At 45.4% G+C, this 12,828-nt stretch overlaps 1 protein-coding gene across 1 annotated transcript in view; it reads right to left on the bottom strand.

Annotated features, from left to right (window-relative positions):
- Positions 1–520: 520 nt before the first annotated feature.
- kcnh3 (potassium voltage-gated channel, subfamily H (eag-related), member 3) overlaps positions 521–12,828 on the bottom strand; it is a gene marked incomplete at its 3' end in the record, with an annotated part of 104,288 nt that continues 91,980 nt past the window's right edge. The window contains exons 11-15 of the mRNA XM_079170618.1: positions 7,294–7,508; positions 2,931–3,187; positions 2,492–2,592; positions 2,352–2,404; positions 521–1,465 (exon numbers count right to left, since the gene is read on the bottom strand). Coding sequence (XP_079026744.1) covers positions 521–1,465; positions 2,352–2,404; positions 2,492–2,592; positions 2,931–3,187; positions 7,294–7,508 — 1,571 coding nt within the window. The remainder of the gene's footprint in view (positions 1,466–2,351; positions 2,405–2,491; positions 2,593–2,930; positions 3,188–7,293; positions 7,509–12,828) is intronic.

Here is a 12,828-nt window from a genome sequence, read left to right as displayed (position 1 = left end):
ATGAAGAGTGTACATTCCCAGTCCCGGTGAGGCGAGCTCGGACTATCTGACTTGGTTGAAGACATGTTTCCCCGCTGAGATATGTGTGTTTTTTTTTTTTGTACCTGCCCGATGAAGAGGAGGAGACATCCATACTTGGGTTTTTTTATAAAGCAACACAAGGGCTAAATCAGGCTCCAGAGATCAATGGAACCGGTTAAAAAGTTGTGCTCTGGTCCTGTGAGTCCCAGTAGCTGGGGGGGGTCGACTGACGCTACTGAAGTGTTGATACTGTAAGACAATTTGTGCTGTTGTAGTTCTGCGGATGATCGGTGTTGAAGAGTACTCCTTCACACTGATCTGCTGACAGCTGGCATTGTGTCTTGGCCTCTTTCTATTAACCTGTCTGTCCATTTCCTGCCTGACGAATCACTTCCTGTGTTGATATGGACCAGCCGACTTTCCCTGATCTGATCTCCGTTGTTCCCGTCTCTTTCGTTTTTTCTGCTACTCTTTTTGTCGTCTCACAGTTTTAACCCGTTCATAACGCTGGCTCCTCTTCATCAATGAAGCTGATGTGCTCCGTGGAGGACCTCCCCTCCTCCACCTGTCGCCCCCACTCGTGCATCTCCAGCTCCTGGGGACGGGTGGCGGGTTGGGCCTCCCCGTGGCGCGGCTGCGAGTTACACCAAGGTGCAGTCTGGGCATCTCTCTGCCTTCGCCTCGCACAAACAAAGTCCAGAGACACGGGCAGGGAGACGGTGGAGGGATGGAGGGAGACGGCGGGGGACGTGAGTGGGACGGAAGGGGAAGGTCTCAGCCGACTGTCTCCGGGGGAGGACGGGGGAGGAGGGGTGTCCTGGGAGGGAGGCGGAGGGAGCAGGCCTCTGCTGGCACGGCTGCCAGGTCGGGACAGGTGGGGGCCTTGGCAAGGGGAGAGGGAGGGTGAGGAGCAGAGGGACATGGAGAAAGAGAGAGAGGGTGAAGGGGTGTGAGACGCCAGGAGAGGCTGGTCCTGCAGCGAGGGCAAATATATCCCGTTGCTGGAGGAGGCGTGGAGGCTCTGGAGGACTCCTTCAGGAAGACCTTCCTCAGGGGAGGGAAGATCAGAGTGGGTGGGGCACCTGACGTTGGCCCCCGGGGGTTTGGATGGAAGCTGTGGCGACGCCGAGGGTGATGAATTAGGCCTTTTTGGTGAATGAGTCGGGAGAAGGCATCCTGGCAAATCCACACCCTCTGTGTCTCCGCTGTCCAACAGGGAATGGGTGTCGGGTCTCTGGAGGGAACTAGGTGTGGCGGCGGCGGACGGCAGCACCAGACAGGTGCTCGTCGACAGTTGGCTGGCGCTGCTGGGAGGCGGGGTAAAATTTGGCACCATGGTCATTAGGATTGGCTGCGGAGTGATTTGGAGGAGGGGCTTGAGCAGGCGCGTCATTTCCTGCAGCTCCTGACTGAGCGTGGAGACTTGTTTAGAGAGACTGGTCATCTGTTTGGTGAGAGAGAGAGAGACAGACACACCGTTCACACACACACACACACACACACACACACACACACACACACACACACACACACACACACACAAACACACAACAAAACCAAATGAAGGTCAGTCCATGCAAATGCTGGTTAAAGTTGTTCAGGTGGATAATGGATAGTAGGCAGGGGTGCTTACAACAATGTCTGACAAAGTTGATCCTTATTTGCATTAACCCTAATCTGATACACACTCCGCATACGTAATGTCCACAGTCACATCATGTACTGTGACTATAGAGAACATGCTGCACGCGCAGATTAAATACTAAGATGGAATCACTCAAAGAGCTCTGCTGAAGAAGTGTAATCCCTCTAAATCTATTGTTGTGATAATTTAATTTGCATCTGGAACTGGATTTGCAACAAAGACCCATCGGGGTCTGAAAAGTGAAGCCAATACTGAAGTGCCTTAAACTTGCATTCTCTCTAGTGTCCATCAGGGGGCGACTCCTCTGGTTGTATAGAAGTCTATGAGAAAATGACAACTTCTCTCTTGATTTATTACCTCAGTAAACATTGTAAACATTAGTTCATGGTCTCAATCTCTAGTTTCAAGTCTTCTTCAATACAGCATGATGTTCATTTAGTAAATTATGGGCGGGGCTACCTTGTCATTGACAAGTCACTGCAGTTAAAATATGGTAACTTCCGTTCACTGGTTGCAAAAAACCAAGATGGCGACGGCTACTACTTCTCCAAAATGGTAATTGCAATGAAATCCGTCCATGAAATAGTCTGCTGAGTAATACAAACAGCCAAAGCCATTTTGAGGAGTTCATAACTTCTTTAGGTAGATGTGTAAACAAGCGTCATCATCATCATGGAGCACTCACCTCTTCTGTCAGTTTGGACACACTCTGCTTGATCTCTGAGTGCTCCCGGATCCCTACACACACACACACAAGAACATTAGTCCTCCAGAAATAAATCTATTCTTCTCAGAGCGAGGCTACTGTGTGTGTGAAGGTGTTACCTGGGTATGGAGAGGGCGGGGCTACAGGTGACATGCTGGGACTGAACTCAAACTTCTGTGAGGAGGTGGAGTTGCTCTCCGTTTCAATGCCGTCCACGAATCTATGCAGAAGAAAAGGGATTAAAACAAGAGCAGGCGCGCAGGAGAGGAATGTAAATCAGATGTGTGTGTGTGTGTCTTTTCATTCAATCCTTTATCGGCAGATTTTGCTCACAAATCAGTGCACAGCAGACAGGATGTCATTCATCTGCACATATGGACACTTTTCATGTACACGCATAAAAACATACACGCCCTCCTGCAGCAGCCACGTGATCCACCAATAGCCAACTGGTTTTCATGGCAGCCACACACATGCTGCTGCAGCATCATCAGCTGCTGCTGCAGCATCATCAGCTGCTGCTGCTACTTCTGTTTTGTGTGTGCGTGTGTCTGTTACCTGGGGCTGAGCTCGGACGGCGCACTGCAGAAGCTGACCACCGGTATCTGCAGGGTGGCGGGGCGGCAGTGCTCGGAGGGCGCGCGGAACGGCCTCGGCGGCAGCAGCGGCGAGCGCAGCGGCGAGTTGAGCCCCCTGCTGAGACGCAGCGGGGAGCGATGGGCGCGCGACACCGAGTTCTGCTCCTCGTCGACCTCCTCGTCCTCGCGGATCGACGGCAGCTTCTTCACCAGCCCGCCGTTGCTCTCCCAGTCCACCTGCGAGTCAAACAAAAGCAGTTGACGGAGGAAACTGTTCCGTTTGTTTTGAGCACGTGTTGCGTCACAGTGTTGGTGATGCAGTGACGTGGTTGTGCCAGCGGGTGGCAGACAAACAAGAGTTTTCACCATTGAATGTTTTGATGTACTGTACTCACAACATACTCCCTCTTCTAACAGAGAGCAGAGAACACTACAAATACAACAGAATATTTATTGATCATCTATCTGATTTCTTCTTTATGAACATTTCTGAGCCGCTTTTCTTTCACCATGTTCCTTGTGTGAGGAGTTGTAGATTTAGTGTAGAGGTGCTATCAGACATGTTATTCCTGGGTGTATGAGTGGATATTTGTTTCGGTGGCTTAAAAAAAATATTGGGGCTTTTTCCTTCATGTTTTTATTGCTGCTAGTTTATTAATAGGAAAGATCAAAGTAATGGTGTACTGTTTAGTACACTTTATTAGCTTTAATCACTTTTCAAACTTGCCTTGTTTTCATTTCACATTTCTGTACCTCATGTTTTTTGCTTTATCTTTTATTATTAATATTCATCATGATTATTATTTCATGATTTACTTTCTGGTGCTGCAATCCGTTTTGTCTATTGACATACAGGGAATGAAATAAATGAGATAAAAGTGGGCACACACGCTGACGTTAGACTTCAGGAGTTTGACCCGTGTTCAAAACTTTTCCCGTCTCCCTCGAGGGATTGTGTGAGATGAGGAAATGTCAGAGAGAGAGAGAGAGAGATGGAGGAGCGAATAGTAACGAGTCCAATTCCAATTATTTCTCATTTTGTTTTGAGCGAATATTGTTTTGCCTCCGTCTTTGCCAGACTGCAAAAAGAAGCCTGTCATGCTACATTTAATACAGACTGCTGCTTCTGACTTTTTCCTCATCACTTTGCTCCGAGCATGCACACACACGTGCACACGCACACACACACACACCCACACACACACACACACACACACCCACACACAGACACACACAGACACACACACACACACACACTCCCCTGGCAGTTAAATCCGTCCCTGTTCCCCATCAGCGATGTCCCTGCTTATGAATTGAATAATTTAGGCCGTCTTCAGTGTTGATGCTGGGTGGCTGAAACTTCCAGAAAAGACGAGCTAAACAAAACAGGACTTTCTGTCTGTGATTGAACAAGAAGAAGTCAAAGCTCAGCATTAAATAGTCAAGCGCTCAAGATACAGAGAAAACAAGAGCAGACTTATACCTTTGTTTGTGGCTGGATGTTTATGTATGAGGGAGGTTTTATACTGCTTGAAGCATTTTAGATATCTTGAGGTGAGAAGTGTTAAATCCCCCCACAAATATATTTTTTGACAAGCCACCAAAAAAACAAGTTATTTTCTGATTATTTAAAAAAACATTTTTTCCATTTTTTTAAAATTATATTTATGAAAGTGTTAAGGTATGTTTTTATATACTTTTGTAATAGATTTGTATCTCTTTAATGCTCTTTCACTCTGCAAGGATCATAATGTTTAATATAGAATAAAGTGTGTAGGAGTCATTTAATCCCCCACATTGCCAAATCATCAATAGTAGCTCATAAAAGGCAATAAAAGAACAAGAGTCTTTCTGCACATCGTGTCTAAAAACATGTGCCATAAGGTCCGACCTTACCAACACGCTCAAAACAATTTCACTGCATCCACTTTAAGAAACAGCATCTTTAGGGATTACAGTATAAATTGCCAATCTCCTCCACCGGCTTCACAATAATAACATAACTCGTGCCCTAGAATGACTGGTGCAGTGAGTAATAAATGTATTTCACATCTCATCGTGCAGACAAGCCAACGCCCCTCCACTTTCCTTTTCCTCCCCTGTTCTCTCGCTCTCTGAGCCTCACTCTTTAATTAAGTCTCAGCATACTCTCTCCTTCTTCCTCCTCCTCCTCCTCCCCCAGTGCCCTCCTCTCAGCCCCCCTCTGTGCCACCGTAATGTATTTTTAGCTCTCTTGTTCTAATCTTAGCTCCCAGCTCTGGAGGAAAACCAAGGAGCGCTCTGCGATGCGGGGGCGTGATAAGTGTGCACTTGCCTCGTGTTGGCAAGCCTGTGTGTGTGTGTGTGTGTGTGTCAGTGTGTGTCAGTGTGTGTGTTAGTGTTTGCATTTCGCATCATGTATGTGTAATCGAGTCATGCAGAAGTCTGAGAGCAGGGCCTGCATGTGAGAGTGGATGTATGTAAACTGTATGTGACACGAATGAACAAAGTGCTCTTTTTTTTTCTTTCTTGTTTTTGGTGCAGCGTGAGTGTGTGTGTGTGTGTGTGTGTGTGTGTGTGTGTGTGTGTGTGTGTGTGTGTGTGTGTTAGTACAGTATGTTGCACTACGTCGTTCTCCAAACCGGCATGTTTCTGGTGCAGAGATTGAACAGAACAAGAACACAGGGGAACCAAAACCGTGCTGTAATATCCCCCATTTTTTCCCCCTGTAGCACAGATCAGTGCAACCAGTCGACTGGTTGTTCTTGCTCATCGCACTGTTTTCCTCCGGGGCTCCGAGGGTCATGACAGTCAATCTGCAGCCTGTGAATCAGCAGGAGGAGGGGGAGGAGGGGAACTATCACTTCTGCCAAAAACTTCTGCCTTCTTTCCTGCAAGTAAAACCTTTCCACCTGGAAAGGAGGCGCTGTACATCTGCAGTCTTTTCTTACACACATATGCAAACACACTCTCCTGGGCTGCTGGTACCAGAAGGGTTCTGCATTCATAACCAGTATATGGACATCAAAACCAGAGACATGGGCAGCAGCTTGTGGCATCTGGAATCGTGCATCCTCTTGATACTGCCACGGGCACATGCTGATATGTGCGCACATTTGCACCACGCTAATACTCTGCAGTAAGCGTTCTGTGCACGGGAGAATCACACGTGTCTGCAGTGGAAAAGTAGGAACTTAGGAAGAGCAGAACAGAAAGTCTTCCCTCCCCTCCCCTCCCTTTCGTCTCTCCTCCTCCACCTTCCTCTTCTCCTCGGCTGACTGCGCTATTTATACCGAGCGGGATCCAATCTTAGCAGCAGCTGCGGGGGACACAGCTATTCAGGGACGGCCCGTGCTTTCCCCCTGCACTATTTTTAGCAACAGGACAGCTTCAAACAGCAGCACTGAGCTATTCTTGTCCCTGTGTTTTGCTCCCTCTGCTGCTGCACCAGCCAGAGGCGCAGGCTGTGTGTGTGTGTGTGTGTGTGTGTGTGTGTGTAGATGTGTGTGATGGCAGCGGTTATGCAAAAAGCACTTTGAGCCTTGGCTTGTGAAATTGTGATGCGTGCACAAATCCGTGAGTGTATTTTACAGTAGTGGTTGGCGAGGTCATGCGCAGCTTTTACCCGTGAGACCCCTCTGAAGGTGTCTCTCAGGCTGCCCGTTAGAATTTCATTTTCGATTTGCACTTTGGAGGCCGCACATGGAGAGGTGTGACTGATCTGGTGGGTTGCACTCAAGAACACACTGTCTTGTTATCAGGAGAAACCGTTCTTGTTTTTTACAAAATCCTTTTCACTTCATAACAAAATGTTGTTCATGTTGCCATTTCTTCTTACTAGGTACCAAATGATTCCCCTCTTACAAGAAACGTTATCATCTTATATCATAAAACCAACATATGTCAGTTTTACTCTGCTGTAACTGTACACATTGGATTTATAAATATACACCTGCAGACTTTTCTTCAAACCTTTACTGCACTGTTTTTGATAACAGGGTCCCCACCTTTAGCCACATTAGCCTCTAAATACCTCCACAAACTGCAGCAGGTTCTGATAAAGTGACGGACTACTTACTTTCCTTCCCCAGTACTCAATATTAGATGACATTGGGTTGATCTTTACATGACCCTCCATGTATATCATTTGTAGAATGCATTCTTATTCCCACTTTCTGACACAAAGTTTGAGCAAATCAACAATACTATTATTAACTGGCAAACCCATGGCCACAAGGGGGCAGTCTCATCAGTTCAAATAAATAAAAACGACTTTATTTGTCTTTAAGGAGCAATTTGAGACAACGATTGCAAACATTAAAACAAGTCTTAAATCTGTGATATTACTCTCTGCGTGTACTCACATCAGCCCCGTTGCCCTCTCGCAGATTGTACGTGAGGTCGTGCTGAATCTCGCTGATGAACTTCTGGGCGTACTCGGGGTAGAGCCGGAGGACCTCGCGGAGGCCCTTGAGGCTGATGTACTGCAGGTCGCAGTAGGTCAGGGCCTTGACGTTGGCGTTGGTCTTGATCACCTGCTCTTTCGTCAGGGAGTCCGAGCCAATCAGATCCCCTTTACCTGCGCATGCAGAAGGACACACGGACAGTCTTTGAAGCGGTAAATCAGAGAGAGAGTAATTTCACTAGCTGGCTCCGCCTGAGGGAATCAGAGAAGTAAATTAAATACACGGACTCTCTGAGCTGTAGATCATCAAAGACCGAAGATCAAAGGGATGGACCTGAAAAGTCATTTCAACAAAGATGGGAGGGAGAAGGTGTTGCATTGAATGGTAATCGTACTTAACATTACTTTTTTTACAACGATATACCAACTGCACAAATTAGCATTTAGCAGAGTTAGTATTCCTGAATGTCAAAAATGGTACAATATCTGTATTACTTGAAGTAAAAATGGTAGTTTTCTGAAGAAAAAAAAAAGTACTTAAAAGAAGTATTCCATTGATTTTGTAAATCAAAATCACTACTCTTGTGAAAACCAATGTATGTCTCCTGTTATTTTCATTGAGACTATTAACTGAGCCCACAGCATGTCGAGAAGAATTAAAATATAATAAAGATGTAGGCCGACTTTCTTTTGTGAGGCTTTTGACAGACAAAGCCCACTGCAGTATGAGGAGGGAGAAGAAAAAAAAAAAGGGAAAAAGTCAAACTGTGTCGGTGGCTGCACAGCGAGACAGCTGAGAACAGAGGAGCGAGGGGGCTGCAGAAAAAAAAACCAAGCAGGAACGTGGAACAGAGGCAAGATGGAGGGGGGTCGGCAAAGAGGGAGGAGGAGGAGATGAATGAAACAAGGGAGAGACGGGTGAGACTGAAGAGCGACACGGTGTCGGGGGGGGGGGGGGGGGGGGGTGGCCGCAGACTGGCATAAGTTGATTGAGAAGAAATGGATGGGCGGGGGAAGGGATGAGAGATGAGAGGCAGGAATCTTGGGGCATGCCATGTGAGCAACAGCCGCCATTGGACGTGGCCCTCCAGCTCTCCCACGAACCTCCAACCACCTCCCCATCCTGCTGTCGCGGTCCAACAGTCGTCTGCACCCTCGTTTCTGGATCCCTGCCCTCCCCCGTCTGTGCTTCTACATAATTTGGCACGATGGGGCTCTTTACATGCGCCACTTGTCTCTCTATCTTTTTCACATCACTCACACATCTGCTTCCACCCCCCCCCACACTTATTTTTCCTTCCCACACCACAGCTTGGCTCCAATTGTCTTTTGTTTTGGCACAAGATGATGGGTGGCGATGGAGCCCCGGGCGACAGCAAGCGTCAGCGAGATAATCACAGCAGAATGTTAAACTGAGCAGGAGGTGAATGCTTGAAAGTGTCATTTAAGAGTGCGTCATTGTCTGGTCCTCTTCAATGTGTCTGAGTATACGTGAAAGCTTGTGAAAGGAAGTTCTTGTAGATAGAGCAGGGCCCTCCAACCATAGAAGTTTTGGGGCCGAACAGTTCTGGGGAGTCCCTGAGAGGAACTGCAGAGTTTACTACAAGCTCTCTTTTTTTTTGTGCTATAAGAATATATAACCAACTTTGATACACGCCACAAACATAGGAACACAAGTCAATTAGCCGCCATAAAAGTACCTGTTGCCAGTTTGAAACAGATTCTTTGGCTCAGTAGTCTTTGTGCTAACACTACTGTGTTAGCCTCTTTGCTAACATTACTGTGTTAGCCTTTGTGCTAACGCTACTGTGTTAGCCTCTGTGCGAACATTACTTGATTAGCCTTTTTGCTACTGGGTTAGCCTTTGTGCTAATTGTACTGGGTTAGCCTTTGTGCTAATGGGTTAGCTTGCTGTAGAGTGACTCTCACTTGTTCTTTAGCTCAGTGGGTATGTGATCATCAATGACGTTTCTTCTGGACTCACTGTTGGTCCATTTGCCGGTGTTTTCCACTGTTTTTTGTTGTTGTCACAGGCTATTCTTTAAATGGCGTTTGCTAGTGCAGCATTGGCTGATGTGTATTACCAATCATCGTACACTTTCACTAAATATTGAGCGATTCAATTAAATGAATAATCAAGACTGACGAGCTGAGCACAACCAAACGAGCAGTCATGCCTTATAAACCTAAAAGCAACAGGAAGAAAAATATGTGTATGTGTGCTTCATAATTATTAACTAGCGTGCACTAGGGGCCCATCATGATAGAGTGCACTGCCTATCGTAACTACCTTAAGCCACCGTCACACACCATTAATTGAATTCTACGTAAAACATCCCATCATACGTTGTACACTGATTTGGCGTGATGGCCAAAGTGAAGGTCAATTTATGGCCAGATTTACAGGCTGAAAATTAGACCCAACAGGTGCCTGCATGACAACTTGTTTCATGTGTCATGCATGGAACCAAATGTTTTATATAGCCATTACGAATGACATTTTGAGCGGTGCACATTTACATTTTGTCATGTAGAAGAGAAAGAACAGCAATAACCAGCTCTAGTCTACAATGTACTAGCTCCAAAGGATATTGCTGGTGGCTTGTGTGTGTGTGTGTGTGTGTGTGCATGGCTGATTGAGTGTGTGTTCATGTTTCAGAATTTGTTGCCATTGCATGATGCGCAAAATGTCTTCGGCCGTGACTCTAATTGACTGAACGCGTGGTTGCACTTTAACACTCAGGGATCTGTTTTGGTCAGATTGGCCAATAGTTGGAAATGAACCGTGCAGTGTATGTAATTCTTGGAAGAACGCTGTAGATGCAGGTTCTTTGTAAAGGTCATGATGGGCTGTACCATCAGCTTCCTGGGCTCTGCAGGGCTTTGCTCGATCCACACTTCAACCATTAATAATCAAGGTGCTTTAATAATGCAAAATCGATTCATTATTAATACCAGCACAGCCCCGCATTCCGTCTATTGATGTGTGTGTGTGTGTGTGTGTGTGTCATGATCAAGATCAAATATGGGCCGGGGGCTTGGCATTTGAAGATAAATCCACTTCATCTCACACACACACACACACACACACACACACACGCAGGTAAACACACAGGCGCACAGGTACAGCTCATTAGTTTAATACATCCTGACCTTTTGAGAAACTGACTTTTAAGACGTATACATCCGTCGTCGCCACACAGACAAACGCACATGTAAATCCTCCCCCTTTCTCCCTCATCTCTCCGTCTATCACTTTGTCCATTACACATTCACACAAACACACCTCAGGAAAGCTCGCCCCGTTGGCTGGATTAGTGTTGCAAAGGCTTTGAAGCACATCCAGGGGAAATTAGATTTCAGCCTGCGAGACAGCCAGCCAACTAAAGAAATTATTCTAAGCTGTTGTCACAGGTGCGACATTGTGTCTGACCAATCAAATTCCAATTTGCAAGATTCCTTTCAGTGCCAGTTGTCTCCAACCTTTACTGCTGAATGCTGGCTGATTCAGATTTTTTTTTTGTTCTTTAAATGTGTTGTGTGTCTGCAAACACAATTAACTCACAAAAAACATCCGAAGCGACACAGGGATTGGCTTCTGGTGTTACCAGAGCCATTGAGAGAGAAGGAGTGTTCGGTAACACTCTTTAGCCAGATTCTTATGGCAGATTTGCAGCATTTTGAGATTTTGCAGTAGAAAGGCTGCAAACAGGTCACATTATATACATTCATGTTCACCTTAAGATGAATTGTAAGAACTGTGGTGATCCTTCCAACCGCATGCAACCCATTGGCGCATGGTAGCTGAACCAATGACACACCAACAATCATAGACTGTATATAAGAAGTGGACGTGGTCATCGTGACGTCACGATACGACTCTGGTAGTGGCATGTGTCCAGTTACAAAAAAAAACACAACTGCAAGCCTCTCACAAAAACATCTACTTCACCCTGAACAGAGTAGTTACAGCTGCCTGCTGCAACTAAAACCATCTGACAAGAAGTATTTTTAAAAGCTTCCAGCTTTCAGCGAGTTCAGCTCATTCTGTGTAACAACACTGGTTTGTTTTGTCGCACCTTCACATCCTCTCCAAGACATCGCTTTACAGGATACGATAGTTTGGGGATATGGTAAGGAGGTTTCTATGACTTTCAAGGGTTAATTGGATGTGTGTGAATGTTGAATTTACTGTTGAACATAAATACCGCAGGCATTAATTGTGTTCGGATGAGATATTGCATTCTGCTCACACAGGGACATGTAGAAAGACAACAGCATTTAAAACGCATTGTTATGACTTAAACAGTAAGTAACACATTCCTAGCACCAGGTTTACCTACTGGAACATTTTTGAAATGCCCTCAGTTGACTGAGGTGTGAAGTGGTCCTTCTGCTAGGATTATTATTATTTTTGTCGAAAGTAACATCTATTTTTCTCCAAATTAAATAAGACTTTTTAATGATTTCTTTCTCCAAAACCCCTTTTTTGTTGAGTAGTGAATTTGTGGAACAAAACTAACCTTTATTGATATGAAAATGCGATTCTCAGCTTTATATATATATATATATATATATATATATATATATATATGTGCCACATATATCACTGTGAAAACTATAGCAGTGTTGAGATTGTGCAGAGTGTAAATGATGCCTGAGGAGCCAATGTGCTTCTGCCTCATCTGGTTCTCGTGTATTCATACTATCTGCACAAACACAAGACAGCCTCATCCATTCATTCCTTCCATTCATTCATTCATCTCTTTCTAAACATCTATACTCTGCCATATGTGAGGTCTGATAGCCTCCTACAGCTCTATTCACGCTGGATTGGAGGATTATTGTGTATAGCTCACAGGCTCAACACTGCGGGGAAGCCTTGACTTTGTGTGTCAAGTCTGGTGATAACTCTTTAAAGCAGCGGAGCACAAACAACAGCTCTTTATCAGCCCTCCCTCAGCCATGCCTCCCCTGTTGTTTGAGTGATATACACCCATAAGCCTTCATCTGTCCTTCCTCCTTCTTTACTTCGTCTCCCTCATCAACCTAATTTCCACTAAAATCCGGATCAAGTTGCTCTTCGGGTCTGATTGGATGAAATCAAACGCATCCCTGTGGAATAATCATAATAATGAAATCACTGAACTGAGAGGTGATCTCTCAGCCCGCACTTCATTAGTGTTTGATATCAAAGACACATATTTGTCATCTCACATCCTCTCATTAAGTCTCATTTTGACAGGTAATTGTCTACCAAAGCTACGGGGGTACTGTGTTGATTTCATCCAATTTTGTGGGTCAAATTCATTCATTCAGTCATTTTACAATCCAACAATCCGCTAAAGCCATGTCATTAGCAGTTTTTTTTGCTCCGGTCTCTTCATTAATTAGAAAATTCTTGTGGTAATTTGAGGAAACAAATAGCAAAATAGATCAAATATTAAAGGCGAGACAGAAGCAAGTATGTTGTTGAAGTTATTTCAGATTTTTG

Source organism: Pholis gunnellus, assembly GCF_910591455.1.
Source record: "Pholis gunnellus genome assembly, chromosome: 12".
Lineage (NCBI taxonomy): Eukaryota > Metazoa > Chordata > Actinopteri > Perciformes > Pholidae > Pholis > Pholis gunnellus.
This window is presented reverse-complemented; position numbering and strand designations above follow the sequence as displayed.